At 40.9% G+C, this 15,470-nt stretch overlaps 1 protein-coding gene across 1 annotated transcript in view; it reads left to right on the top strand.

The window, feature by feature from the left end:
• Nucleotides 1–12,923, top strand: part of MARCHF4 (membrane associated ring-CH-type finger 4) — a 127,117-nt gene extending 114,194 nt beyond the window's left edge. The window contains exon 4 of the mRNA XM_063292510.1: nt 12,562–12,923. Coding sequence (XP_063148580.1) covers nt 12,562–12,923 — 362 coding nt within the window. The remainder of the gene's footprint in view (nt 1–12,561) is intronic.
• The last annotated feature ends 2,547 nt before the right edge of the window (nt 12,924–15,470 follow it).

Below are 15,470 nucleotides of genomic sequence, written 5' to 3'. Positions count from 1 at the left end.
CTTTGGCATGCCTACCTCATACTTCCTCATATTAATAATAATATTATCCCACCAAATTTGGGGGGTACTTTGGAAATTCTCTTCAGCTGTTCCACCCCCACCCCCCCATATTGTGGAGTGTTTACTAAGAGGAAATCAGGCAGTGGGAGACTTCCATTGTTCCCCAACCCATTTTTTGCTTATTACTTTTTCTTTTACAGAATGTTGTGAATGTTTGTTTTTATCCTGAGGTTTTAGTATGTTACAGAGGAATAATAGGAATCAAGAAATAATGCCTTTTAGCCAAATCTGATCTTATCCAAAAATTAGAATGTATCCACTGCTTAAATGGAAAGCACCTTGAATGCTAGTTGTGAGTTCAGGGTTATGATTCCAATATAAAATACCAACCAAAATTAAAATCCTCATCACATAATTTCCCAAATTTGGTCATATTATCACTTGGACAAAATATCACTACCAATGTAACCTGTGTTTCCACGGTGACTTATTTATCTTTTTTCTCAATTCACTGTCAGCCAAGAATGAGTAAGTTCTCTTAAGAAATGCTCTTCTAGGTTAATATTAGGAAGAAGGCTTCCATTTTAAGAAACAATCGATCTGACAAATATAGACCTGGTTCCAAGAAAATAAAAAGAGTTGGTCTGAATCATCTACTCCAGCATCCTATTTTTCACTGTGAAATTTCCCTCTGTGAAATTCATGAGCAAAAGCAAGACGTGAAGCCTATAGCATTTCCCTGGAGGTTGCGCGTAGTCATAATGACCAGTGAGCATTGATAGATTAATCCTCTATAGGTTATTCTATTCAAAGCCACTAAGCAATTGGTGATCAACACACTCCATGGCAGAGGACTCCATAACTGATATGTAGACAGCGTGATAAAGAGCTCTTCCTGATCTGTACTGAATGTACTGTCCGTTGTACCTACCAACTGAACAAGTAAAAAGAAGTGTTAGCAAGAACTAAGCTGACCTAAATTGGCTAAGGGTAGGTGGGGGCAGTCTGACTTTAAGCAAACCAGTTTCACTGTTAAAAGGGTTCACTCATTCAAAAAAAAAGCTTTCCGTTTCATTTGCTGAAGTACAGCCCAGTATCAGCATTGTAATAACCTTAATCCAGCACAAAAGCCCTTCAGTAGGTTTTATGTTGTTTCAGGTTGGTGGCCTTTCATTCAAATTTAATTACCGCCCATCTGGGCGGACTCTGGGCGGTTTACAATAAAATCAAACTCCAGTCAGAAATGTTAAAATCTCATAAAACCGGACCCATTACAATTATTATAAAATGCAATAAATAAATGTAAAATCCAAGAGGATGTAAAATTCCAGGCTGGTGGGAGGGCCTCTAGGGTGTGAGCCACCCCCAAGAATGGTTACCCACTTTCCTGCCCCAGGCAAGATGGCAGAACGAAGTCTTCAGGGACTTCTGGAAGGTCAGGAGCGAAGGGGCCTGCCTCACCTCCGGGGGCAATATTCCAGAGGGCGGGGGCCACTATAGAGAAGGCCCATTTCATGGACCCCGCCAGATGAAGTTCTCTTACGGACAGGGTCCGTAACATGCCCTCTCTGAATGATCAGGTGGGGCGGGCCGATGTAATGGGGATGATATGGTCCCTCAGGTAACCTGGCGCCATGCCATGTAGGGCTTTAAAGGTGATAACCAACACCTTGAATTGGACCCGGAAGCAAACTGGCACCCTGTGCAGCTCGAGCAGCAATGGGGTAATATGTGCCAACCTAGGGGCACAAAAATGGCCCGTGTGGCTGCATTCTGGATCAGCTGAAGCTTCCGGATACTCTTCAAGGGTAGCCCCATGTAGAGCGCGTTGCAGTAGTCTACATGGGAGATGACCAGGGTGTAAGTGACTGTTCAGAGGGCTTCCCGTTCCAGGAATGGGCGTAACTGGCGCACAACCCGCCAGTTGAATTCTCCCCATCAGTATATAAAATACCATCTGAACATTCCTATCTTTAAAGAATTTCTCTGGTGATGAGTGCTGCTGGGTGATGTTTTGCATTTGACATTTGAATGAGATACAGGCATAAATTCCAAAATCAAGCTTCTCATGCCAGTTTTCTATAAGTAAAATCACAGCTTTTCTGGTGAGATACATGGGAGTTGGGAGCCCTATACGGAGGCTGTTAAAACCTAGCTATTTCAGCAGGCTTTGGGGGTTGCATTGCTGTAATGTTGGTCCCTCTGAGATTGGATTTTACCTTTGGGCATCCCAGTGATGCTCCCGGTGTTATATTTGCTTTTGATATGCTTTGATTTTTATTTTATACACTTATGTTTTTAACCTCATTACAGGTGGTGGGAAGTATGCTGCTCAGACTCATTAGTGATTGGAGCAGCCTATAAGCCCAGTAAATAACTAGGTAAATAAAGAAATAACAAAAAATTTGCTGCAAAATTCAGTAATGAATACACAGACATAAATAAATAATGTTTGAAAATAATATGAGGGTTCATATCTTTGGCAGAGAAAGAGTATACTGGTACAGAACACTGATTGATTGATTGATTGATTGATTGATTGATTGATTGATTATGTGGCATCAAGTCAGTGTTGATTCTTAGTGATCACATGCATAAATCTTCTCCAAGATAATCTGTCTCCAACTTGGCCCTTTGGGTCTTCCAATGGTGCACTCATCACTTTTGTAATTGAGTCCATCCACCTTGCTGCTGGTCATCCTCTTCTTCTCCTCTTTCCTTTCATTTTCCCAGCATTGTAGGCTTCTCAAAAGAGCTAGATAATGTGACCAAAATATAATAATTCAAGCCTGATCATTTGTACCTCAAGTGAGAACTCTGAATTGATTTGTTCTATGATTAATTTGCTAGTTGTCTTGGCTATTGATGGTATTCTCAGGAGCCTTCTCCAACACCAAAGTTCAAAAGTGTCAATACTTTTTCTCTCCTGCTTCTTCAAAGTTCAGCTTCCTTTTCCACATAATGTCACAATGAAAACCATTGCCTTCAGAATTCTGATCTTTTTAGGTATAGACATATCACAGCATCTGAATATCTTTTCCAAGGTTACTCGACTAAGTGCTAGTTTGCAGTGTATTTTTGACTGCTGGTTCCTTTACTGTTGACAATTGGTCTAAAAGGCAGAAGCTACTCACCACTTTAATATCTTCATTGTCAATTCTAGGCTGGTTGCTATACCTGCTGTCATTAGTCTTCTTTATATTTAATAATAGTTATGCTTTTTCACTCTGCTCCCTGATTTTCATTATTAGAGCTTGGAGATCATTTGCATTTTCAGCCAACAGAATACTTTCATCAGCATGGCGCAAGTTATTGATTATTGTTCCTCAAATTTTAAAACGATGCTCATCTTTTTCCAATCCAGCTTCTTTCATTATATATTCAGTATATTGATTGATTATTGATTGATTATGTGCCATCAACTTTTTTTTACTCTTAGTAACCACATAGATAGATTTTCTGCACGGAGATCTATCCCTAACCTGTTCTGTCAGGTCTTCCAATGGTGCACCCATTGCCACCGTAACTGAGTCCATCCACCTTGCTTCTGGTCATCCTCTTCTTCTCTTTCCTTCTACCTTTCCAGCATAAGAGCCTTTTCCAGAGAGCTGGGTCTTCGCATAATGTGTCCCAAGTAGGATAATTTGAGCCTGGTCATTTGTGCCTCGAGTGAGAACATTGGGTTGATTTGTTTGATGATCCATTTATTTGTTTTCTTGGCTGTCCACAGTATTCTCAGGAGTCTTTTCCAACACCAAAGTTCAAAGATGTCAATACTCTTCCTATCCTGCTTCTTTAAAGTCCAACTTTTGCTTCCAAAGGGTGTCACAAGGAATACTATGGCTTGCACGATTCTGATCTTTGTAGGTATGGACACATCACAGCATTTGAGTATCTTTTCCAAGGTCTTCCTGGCTGCTCTACCAAGTGCTAGTCTGCAGTGTATTTCTTGACTGCTTGTTCCTTTGCTGTTGATGGTTGATCATAAAAGGCAGAAGCTGTCCACCACTTCAATATATTCATTGTCAATTCTAAGGCTGGTTGTTCTACCTGTTGTCATTAGTTTGATCTTCTTTATATTTAATTGTAGTCCCATTTTTTCACTGTGCTCTTTGACTTTTAGTACTAGTGTTTGCAGATCCTTTGCATTTTTGTCTATCAGGGTAGTGTCATCAGAATAGTGCAGCTTATTGATGTTTCTTCCTCCAGTTTTAAAACAGTGCTCATTATCTTCCAATCCAGCTTCCCTTAATATATATTCAGCATATACTGTAGGTTGAATCAATAAGGGGAGAGTATGCAGCCTTGTCCTTTGCTCATCTGAAGCCAACTGGTTTCACCATGTTCTGTCCAGACTGTCACTTCCTGACCTACGTATATATAGATTTCACACAAGGACATTGCAATGTTCTGGGATTCCCATTTTCCTAGACACATTCTATAACTTAGTATGGTTGGCACCAAGTCCTTTCTATACTCCCCTCTGCTTGGAGCAGAGAGGAGAATAGTCATACTTGGGATTGGCTAGTGCCTTGAAGTCCCCCTCCTACGGAACAACTGAATGAGACCACAGCCATCTGGATTTTATTATATTTGGTAGCTTTGCGAAACTGTTTTATAGTGTATTTTATTGGAATTTTATTATATATTTATTGTTTTATATTGTAAACCGCCCAGAGTCCCTCTGGTCAGAGGAGATGGGCAGTGACAAATTTGATAGATAAATAAATAAATAATCATGCTGGTTTGTTTGTTTTTTTGGCATTCTTTGGCTTTCTTGATTATCCAGCATGCATCAGCAATAACGTCTCTTGTCCTTGGCCTTTTCTAAAGCCAGTTTGAACATCTGGCATCTCCCTTTCTCTCTCAGCCTCAGGAAGCAGGCAAGGGCAAACCACTTCTGAAAAACCTTGCCGAGAAAACTGCAGGGACTAGTCCAGACAGTCGTCAGGAGTAAAAACTGACTTGAAGGCACCAAAAAAAAAAATCCTACTTTGGCATTCCAGTTTCCAATCACAAGCAGCACATCTTGCTTGTATGTTCTATCAATTTCAGATTGAACTTTTCATAAAACTCATCAACCACCTCTTCTCCTGCATTAGTGACTGGAACATAAACTAGAATAACTGTCATATTAAAGGGTTGTCCACAAAGTTAGCTGACAGCATTGTACCCAAGTCCTGTATTTGCTGTATCCTTCTTGTCTATGAAAGCAATGCTATTTTTCCTTTATTTTTCATGTCCTGGGTAGTAAGCACTGTGATCTTCTGACAGAAGTGTGCAGTTCCAGTCCATTTCAATTCACTGATGCCTAAGAGGTTAATGTACAGGCAATTCTTTTCATCTTTCACTGTGTTGAGCTTTCCCATGTTCATGCTTCTTATGTTCCATATTCCCATTGTGATTCTTTCTTTGCAGCTCGGATTTTCTTTGCCTGCATGACAATATCCATACTAAACATCCAGAAAGCTTTAATCTATCTGCCTCATAAACACTGTAAGCACTCCAAAAGATCTTCAGCTCTTCCTTGGTAGCGTGTTGACTGCCCTCCAACCTGAGCAGCTCATCATCTAGCACTATATCATCAATCACGTTATGTTGCTAACCGTGTGCTTTTCTTGGTAAAATCGTGGTTCACCATTGCCTTCTCCTGCACAGTATGAAATGATGTCTTCACAGTTGTCTCCCACTTCCAGCATCTTCCTGTATTGCTGCTGCCAGTTATAGGTGCCTGCTTGCTTTAGCTGAGCAGCTGGGATGACCTTCACAAGGTCAAAACTGTTTAGAGCTTGGATGGGAGACCACCTTGATACCATGGAGCTATAATTTAATGTAGGAAAATAACATCCAGCAAGAAGACAGTGGTGAATCACTTCCCTACTGTTGCCATTCCCTATGGTTGTGTCAGGGTTAACTTGAAGGTAGCTAGAGAGATTAGAGATAGAGATAGAGATAAAGATCCATAACTGAAGCAAAGGGTGAAGAAAGAACTGGAGATTTCAGTTCTTTCTTCACCTTGAAACCCACAATTGCTTGGTGAAATCTGAGCCCTGTTTTGCTAAAGCTGCTTATTTTGATGAAATCCTGGAGCTTCTTGCTAATGACTGTTAAACTGATAGACTTCCTTACTAAATCTTCATATTTTACAGTGCAAATAGATTGGCATTATTATTTCCATCTTTCTACCCTGTTCATTGCTTGCTCCTTTTTAATTTTACAGCTTCCTGAGCTCGGTGCTAGGAAATCAATAAGTAATTTGGATCCTGGCAGAGGAGAAGAAAGTTATATTTTGCACTTTTAGTAAATATTTTGAAACTTGACTTATCTGGGAAAACAGGTGCTTAGTTCATATACTAACCCATTCATCAGCACTGTATTATTAATTGCATGGCATTCACATAGACTTAGTTTAGGAGGTGAAACAGACAAAGAAACAAACAAAAAACATTTGTGATAAGCTTTAAGACTGAAATAAATTAAACTTTCAATATCTAACCCAGAATCTGCTGAAGCAGACTCTTGAGAATATATATTTGAATTTTAATAATTGAGTTCACAATTTCTTATCAAACTTTTAACTAATCAGTAGGAATGCTTTCATTAATTTTGTAGGTAGAATCTTGCCTGAGTATCAGTATTTGGCTCCTGAAATCAATGTTTGGATTTTGGGAAGAAGTGATTTGCTAAAATGCAGACCTGTTGGATCTATTCAGCAAAATGGGAAATGTACTGTATAGATGATATCATATGTCTTTGTGAATTATAGCTCGTATTCCTTATCTGGAATGCACAATACCTGATGTATTTAGCAATTGCTATGTTGTCTCTTTTAATGGAAACATTTCTGCTAAAGACTCAGTCCTAGTTCTCACTGAGATAGTGCATCTGTCTCTTGCAGAATTACCTTCCCTGTAGATATGAAGTTTATATAAATTGAAAGATAATTCAAAGCTGGTACCAGGCACTGCTTTATAACCCTCGGGAATCCAAAACAGCGAACAAATTCTCTGTCTTGTTCTCAGGATGCAAGTTTCCTACACGCCCTGCCGCTATGCATGACTGAGGGTGTTTTGAATTGCTTGCACAGAATGATCTGCATAGCCAACTATGTGGTGTTTAGACACATTACTGGAACTGAAGATGGAGCTTTAAACTGAAGCAGCAAATAGCATGCACAGCCACAGCATCCTGAAGTTGTGTATTGTGAAAGGAGTTAAGACAATGTCGCTTCGAAACAAGGGTGCAAATTGTTGGTGATCGCAGACTGGGAGGGGTTAAGGTTGTTGTTTCTCAGGATGACTGTTGCTGCTGTTTCTTTTTGTGCTGCCTGCCACAATAAGTCCAGTTAGTCTCTCTGTTAACAGTAAACTTTGTTTGTAGACCCTGCAGTTTCCTGCTTTCTTGTGTGTAAATATTCAATACCAGATAGGTTGGACTGCAACTTTCCACCCCTCCAGGTAGTCCAGCACATCATGAGGGCAGCAGTTTGGGTAGGGACACAAAATTATGTTTTAGGCGTATCTGATTATGCACTTTTTGTTGTTGTTTATTCGTTCAGTCGCTTCCGACTCTTTGTGACTTCATGGACCAGCCCACGCCAGAGCTTCCTGTCGGTCGTCAACACCCCCAGCACCCCCAGGGACGAGTCAGTCACCTCTAGAATATCATCCATCCACCTTGCCCTTGGTCGGCCCCTCTTCCTTTTGCCCTCCACTCTCCCTAGCATCAGCATCTTCTCCAGGGTGTCCTGTCTTCTCATTATGTGGCCAGAGTATTTCAGTTTTGCCTTTAATATCATTCCCTCAAGTGAGCAGTCTGGCTTGATTTCCTGGAGGATGGACTGGTTTGATCTTCTTGCAGTCCAAGGCACTCTCAGAATTTTCCTCCAACACCACAGTTCCAAAACATCGATCTTCCTTCTCTCAGCCTTCCTTATGGTCCAGCTCTCGCAGCCATATGTTACTACGGGGAACACCATTGCTTTAATTATGCGGACCTTTGTTGTCAGTGTGATGTCTCTGCTCTTAACTATTTTATTGAGATTTGTCATTGCTCTTCTCCCAAGGATTAAGCGTCTTCTGATTTCCTGACTGCAGTCAGCATCTGCAGTAAACTTCACACCTAGAAATACAAAGTATTTCACTGCTTCTACATTTTCTCCCTCTATTTGCCAGTTATCAATCAAGCTGGTTGCCATAATCTTGGTTTTTTTAGGTTTAGCTGCAAGCCAGCTTTTGCACTTTCTTCTTTCACCTTCATCATAAGGCTCCTCAGTTCCTCTTCGCTTTCAGCCATCAAAGTGGTATCATCTGCATATCTGAGATTGTTAATGTTTCTTCCAGCGATTTTAACTCCAGCCTTGGATTCCTCAAGCCCAGCTTGTCACATGATGTGGTCTGCATACAAGTTGAATAGGTAGGGTGAGAGTATACAGCCCTGCCGTACTCCTTTCCCAATCTTAAACCAGTCCGTTGTTCCGTGGTCTGTTCTTACTGTTGTTGCTTGGTCGTTATACAGATTCTTCAGGAGGCATACAAGATGACTTGGTATCCCCATACCACTAAGAACTTGCCACAATTTGTTATGGTCCACACAGTCAAAGGCTTTAGAATAGTCAATAAAACAGAAATAGATGTTTTTCTGAAACTCCCTGGCCTTTTCCATAATCCATCGGATATTGGCAATTTGGTCCCTAGTTCCTCTGCCTTTTCTAAACCCAGCTTGTACATCTGGCAATTCTCGCTCCGTGAATTGCTGAAGTCTGCCTTGCAGGATCTTGAGCATTACCTTACTGGCATGTGAAATGAGTGCCACTGTTTGATAGTTTGAACATTCTTTAGTGTTTCCCTTTTTTGGTATGGGGATATAAGTTGATTTTTTCCAATCTGATGGCCATTCTTGTGTTTTCCAAATTTGCTGGCATATAGCATGCATTACCTTGACCACATCATCTCACAAGATTTTGAACAGTTCAGCTGGGATGCCATTGTCTCCTGCTGCCTTGTTATTAGCAATGCTTCTTAAGGCCCATTCAACCTCACTCTTCAGGATGTCTGGCTCTAGCTCACTGACCACACCATCAAAGCTATCCCCGATATTGTTATCCCTCCTATACAGGTCTTCTGTATATTCTTGCGACCTTTTCTTGATCTCTTCTTCTTCTGTTAGGTCCTTGCCATCTTTGTTTTTGATCATACCCATTTTGGCCTGGAATTTACCTCCGATGTTTCTAATTTTCTGGAAGAGGTCTCTTGTCCTTCCTATTCTATTGTCTTCTTCCACTTCCGCGCATTGCTTGTTTAAAAATCATTCCTTATCTCTTCTGGCTAACCTCTGGAATTTTGCATTTAATTGGGCATATCTCCCCCTATCACTGTTGCCTTTTGCTTTCCTTCTTTCTTGGGCTACTTCTAGTGTCTCAGCAGACAGCCATTTTGCCTTCTTGGTTTTCTCGTTCTTTGGGATGTATTTTGTTGCCGCCTCCTGAACAATGTTGTGAACTTCTGTCCAGAATTCTTCCGGGACCCTATCTACTAAGTCCAGTCCCTTAAATCTATTCTTCACCTCCACTGCATATTCCTTAGGAATATTAGTGAGCTCATATCTAGCTGATCTGTGGGTCTTCCCTAATCTCTTTAGTCTGATCCTAAATTGTGCAATAAGAAGTTTGTGATTGGAACTACAGTCAGCTCCAGGTCTTGTTTTTACCGACTGTATAGATGTCTGCCACCTTTGGCTGCAAAGGATATAGTCAATCTGATTTTGGTGTTGTCCATCTGGTGAAGTCCATGTATAAAGCCGTCTCTTAGGTTGTTGGAAGAGAGTGTTTCTTATGCAGAGTGAGTTGTCTTGGCAAAATTCTATCAGCCTATGTCCTGCTTCATTTTCTTCTCCCAGTCCATGCTTACCTGTAATTCCAGGTGTCATTTGACTGCCCACCTTAGCATTCCAGTCTCCCGTGATGAAAATAACATCTCTTTTAGGCGTGTTGTCCAGTAGGTGCTGCAGATCCTCATAGAACTGCTCTACTTCAGCTTCTTCAGCATCTGTGGTTGGGGCGTATATTTGGATCACTGTGATGTTAGATGGCTTGCCCTGAATTCGAATTGAGATCATTCTGTCGTTTTTTGGATTGTATCCAAGCACTGCTTTAGCCACTTTACTATTAATTATGAAGGCTACTCCATTTCTTCTGTGGTCCTCTTGTCCACAGTAGTAGATCTGGTGGTCATTTGATGTGAAGTGGCCCATTCCAGTCCATTTCAGTTCACTGACGCCCAAACTGTCTATCTTTAATCTTGACATCTCACCAATAACCACATCCAATTTGCCCTGGCTCATAGATCTTACATTCCAGGTTCCAATGGTGTGTTGATCCTTAGAACATTGGAGTCGCCGTTCACCACCAGCACCGTTGGCCGCTAGCCGTCCTTTCGGCTTTGAGCTAGCTGCGTCATCACGTCTGGGGCTAGTTGAACTCATCCTCTGTTACTCCCCAGTAGCATTTTGACCATCTTCCGACCTGGGGGTCTCATCTTCCAATGGTATACCGACATATCTCTGGTTGTACTGATCCATTTAGTTTTCACGGCAAGAATACTGGGGTGGGTTGCCATTACCTTCCCCAGGGATCGCATTTAATCTGACCTCTCTGTCATGACCTTCCCGTCTTGGGTGGCCCTTCACGGTTTAGCTCATGGCATCATTGAGGTGCTCAAGCTCCAGCACCATGACAAGGTAACGATCCTTTGCTGAAGGATTATGCACTATTCTAGGTCATTCACAGACCTTGTTTTTGGAAAGAAGTCTAACCCTATTGTTTCTACATATGCAGAAAGCATAATCCTGTCTGTTAGTTACATCATTATTCTTTATTCCAAAAGGAAAGAGATGGAGGTCAAGAGTGTAGATGTAACAACGTGGGAATTTGTTAAAAAACAGCATGCAATCAAAATCTGACCTGAGAACCTAAACTCTGAGAACTAGTCTGATGACTAATATCTAAACTCTCTAAACTGACCACATGCAAAACCAAGTTTATTTGGTTGGAAGTGCCACATCTCTTCTCAGTTTATGTTGGAGATATATAAATATAATGTAAAAACTCATTACTACCTCTGCAACATAGGATAGTTTTTATATTGAGGCTATTTCCTGATCTTTCCTGTTTTTTCCTATTAGCTTACTTAGATATGTGCAGGGAGGGATTATATTCAGTCTTTCATTTCTTCAGAGAATCGATTGAGTATGTTTATGCTGTCCATCTAAAATTTTTCTCTCTCCTTTCTTAACCCACTCTCCCAGTTCTAGTTCAGACCAGTTAAGCCTTTACTTGCATTTTATCAAAGCCACATCCCCTACAAACCAAGATAGCCAAAACAGGTTGAAATGGGTGTCATGACCTCACAAACTTCAGCTTTTTATACTTGCATCCCACAAGTATATACAGTATGTCATGGGTCTTGGATTATGATATAACTTTTTGTCACTCCCCCAGTGCATGCCTGTGCAGGAAACTAGTGTTTCATGACCAACTGGTTTTTAAAAATAGCTGAGTAGGAAAATGGCTGTATGATCTGCACTACTTTTTCTGAAAGGACTCATGTTGTACATGATATACTCACTTATGGACTATGGGGTGGGAATCCATGTAAGCCTTTAGGGCTTCTGACCCATATGTTTCTCTAAAGAAAGCCAACATGAGCAGTAAACCCATCATGTGGTGAAGGGTAAAAGCTATATCCTTAAAAATTGAAGCAAGTGTGTCCTCCTCCTGGTCCACATTCTTTTGGAATTACCGTTATAGCTGCAAAAATGATGGCTGAATTGAACATTCAATTCAACATTCAATGGCTTCCTTTATGCAGAAACATTGTTCTTCTGAATACTGGATGCTGGAGAACAAATGCCTTGCTTAGAAAACCCAGGGGGTATTTTGTTGGATACTGCTTGAAGAAAAAAAAAGATGACCTAATGGGAACTTTATCTGATCTAGTAGGGCCAATTAGGCAATGAATATGCTTTCAAGATTCTGCAATGTGCTTTCACCATTTTAATACAAAGAGTTAAGACTTTGGTTGCTTGTAGCAAGGAAGCACTGAAAGTCAGTCTACCTCATTCATAGAATTATATAGAAGAAAGATGATACTGTCTGCCACATGTAACCATGCTGTTTTCCCACATCCACTCCTTCTTGTTCCTTTTCTCCCAAAGATCCATCCATCTTTCCCTGCTGAATGCCTTTTGACTGGGAGAATCAGGAATCTTCCATTGGGAAGCACTCATGCAACAGACCTTCCCCAAATAATGACATTGGGAGATTTGAGCTCTGAGAGGCTCCTAAGCACAGCTTCCCAATGTTTGGACTTCTACTCCCAGGATTCTCCATCCAGCATAGCCATTGCTAATAATTTGTGGAGTTGAAGTCTGTACGGCTGGAGGGTTGCTGAAGTTGGAGAAGGCTGTGCATGCTGGAAAAACCAGCCAGTGAGAAATGCAATAGATTCTGAGTCTTCTTTCCTTGTCTTTCTTTCCCGACCCATATGCTCTTTTATCCTGCAGGTCTCATAATACACGAAGGACCCTCAGTTTACCGGATTTTTAAAAGGTGGCAAGCAGTCAATCAACAGTGGAAAGTTCTGAATTATGACAAAGCAAAGGATTTGGAGGATCAAAAATCAGGGTCTAGGAGCAATCAACGAACCTCCTCTCAGATCAACCATTCATCCTCCACTAATGGTGCAGCCAGCAACTCCGCTCCAGAAGACAGTGCTGCCCGGGGAGCTGGTCACACCACGGGTACTTTGTCTGATCATCACTGTGCTTATACCATCTTGCATATACTCAGCCATCTGAGGCCTCATGAACAGAGAAGCCATTCTAGCACAAACAGAGAGCTGGTCATGCGAGTCACAACAGTCTGAGCTCAAGTATTCAGGAGGCCTTAATGCAACAGAGTGGGAGAGGAACTCAAAAGCAAGAGGCATGTGGGCTTTCTGCCCTCTCCCATGCTGTCTTCTGAGATGGCACAAGGAGCACAAGAGGCCTTTCCCCAGCCAAGGGGGGCAGAGCAGACCAGCCGTTCACCAATAAAAAAGGTCAAAGTTCGGCTGTCGAAAGAAGTGCAATATACACCACAAACCGTGAACTAGGACAGAGTCCTCAAAAAATGGGATGGGGGTGCAGAAAGGTTTAATTTGTCATGTATACAATGGAATAGGTAAAGTTCTAAACAATTTCACACACAAATACATGCCTACTAGGAAGAAGGAAGGAAAGTATGTCTGGGTATTTTTAAAAATGTATTAACCAGAGGTTCAAGTATTCAAATACAGAAATTATTCTGTGGCATATGCTAGTTTGTGTGCCACAGGATGTTCAAACTGAAATCGCAATTAGTTGATTGCTATTGTTTTATAGAAGTAAACAATGTTGCCCAGACTTTTATCACATAGCACATACCACTTCTGGCTTTACTTCCTTCTTCAAATAGAATCATCTACTACGCTTTGAGGGGGTGTGAGGAGAAGGGGAGGGAATTCTCCACTTGAACCACAAACATTTAAACAAATGACAGAGCACAAGTTACAGATGAATGATTCACCGTGGAAATTTGATTTACAAATTTGTGGAAATGGGCTTTTCCCATATCAAATTTTCTACTTGACCTTTCAACCATTTTCTTCAAAGCCAATTCATTTTTCGCTGTATGGGTAATTTGGTACAATTCCCTATGATTGTCTTGCTTTTTAAAAAAAAAAATGTGTATCTACCTGGCTTTCAGTCTACAGCCATTTAGGTTCTTTTGCAGTCTTCTCCATTTAGTCATTTATCAAGAATGTTGTACTCAAGTGAGGCTGCAGTCCTGATTAATCCACCCTGTGGACTTATGCACCAACTCTACACACTCCTTTCTAGCCTACGGGGGTTTCCAAGTGAACATGCTCAGGATTGCGCTAACCAGCTAATTTAGGCTGGGTTTACTTGTTGCATTCGGCCATAATGTAGCTTGTTTGTCTTCAGCTTAGGGTGATGCATGAACCCACACAATGGCCTAGAGTATGTGCAGATTAGACCATTATGTCTTGTTCCACCAGCCATAGTTAAAAATTATGGCATACAGCCTAGGACTGGAGTTCTGTGAATTAAATCAGAGTTTCCTAAGCGCCTTCTCCTCACTCTCGGCTACAGTTGCCAGACTGTCCTAAGGAAGCCATCCTACTTAAACTGATATCAGTGACATATGCCTGTAATTATCTCCTGAGTAAATTGATCAAGATACTCACTTTTCTATACATACCTTCACAAGTGCCACTACAAGCTGCCTTGAATTATGATAAATATGTACCATCTATGTATGTCGGTGTGTATATATGTGTGTGGGTCTGTGTACCTGTACACATACACGTGTGTGTGTGTATGTGTGTATATATACAGACACACACATACACACCCAAGTTGATTCATTTATTAGGTTGGCAGATATGTTGAAGTAAACATGTGAACACTTGGACATACAGTAGCTTGTGATTTAGCACTTAGAAAACTCAATATTTACAACATTTCCCAACTCCCCCCCCCAAAAAAGAACACAATTGTAGAGTTTGGCCTGAGGAATCCCTTTAATATTGCCTTAGAGCCAGTTTAGATTGTATTGCTGCCAGAAAAAAAGGTTGGTTAGCCCTGCTGAAGAGAATGAGTTGGACTGGATGGGTTTCAATATGATGTGGCCTAAACACATTCTTTTGCCCATAAGGATAGTCTATGTGAAACAGAGGGCAAGGAGCATTAAAAATTATCCATCTAAACTGACCTCTTTCACAGGGACCAATGGAATATCATTCATGCAAGACAGCAACTGCAAAACTGGTCACAGAATCATATAGTTGAAAGACCTCTAAAGGGCCATCTATTTTAACCTGCTGCTCAGATCAGGAAATTAAACCATGACTGTTGTGGAAATTCAGTGGTGCAAGGGAGGAAGGTTTTTACAATGTTTTCAGTTTAGCCTCTGAAGGCATCTCCACTCAACTACTCGGGTGCCAGTTCTCACCCTTTCCCCCAAAGAAACTACTTCTTAAAATTAAGGCAAATTTACAAGTATTATAATAGATTAATTTGTTAAATGTGAGATTGTCTACAGTCCATAATGTGATTGATCTATTTAGATTGCATTTATATCTCATCTTTCTTCTGGAAGCTCAAAGTGGCACACATTGGGAGGTCTCTCCTTATTTTATCCTGATAACAATCAATACAAGATTGTCAATTCGATTGATAACAATCAATACAATCTTTCAGTAAAAGATTGAGAGCTAATAATTGGTCCCAGCTAGCTTAGTGAACTTTGTGGTCAAGGGGAGACTTGATCCTAGTTTTCCTTGATCCCTGCTATTCCTCACTCACTATGCCACACTGATCCTCCAGAGGAGATGATAAACTATTTTAATATTAGCCAGATGACTGCCTGG

This window comes from Candoia aspera, chromosome 1 (assembly GCF_035149785.1).
Source record: "Candoia aspera isolate rCanAsp1 chromosome 1, rCanAsp1.hap2, whole genome shotgun sequence".
Taxonomy (NCBI): Eukaryota; Metazoa; Chordata; class Lepidosauria; order Squamata; family Boidae; genus Candoia; species Candoia aspera.
The sequence above is the reverse complement of the archived record's forward strand: the minus strand, read 5'-3'. Positions and strand labels throughout refer to the sequence as shown.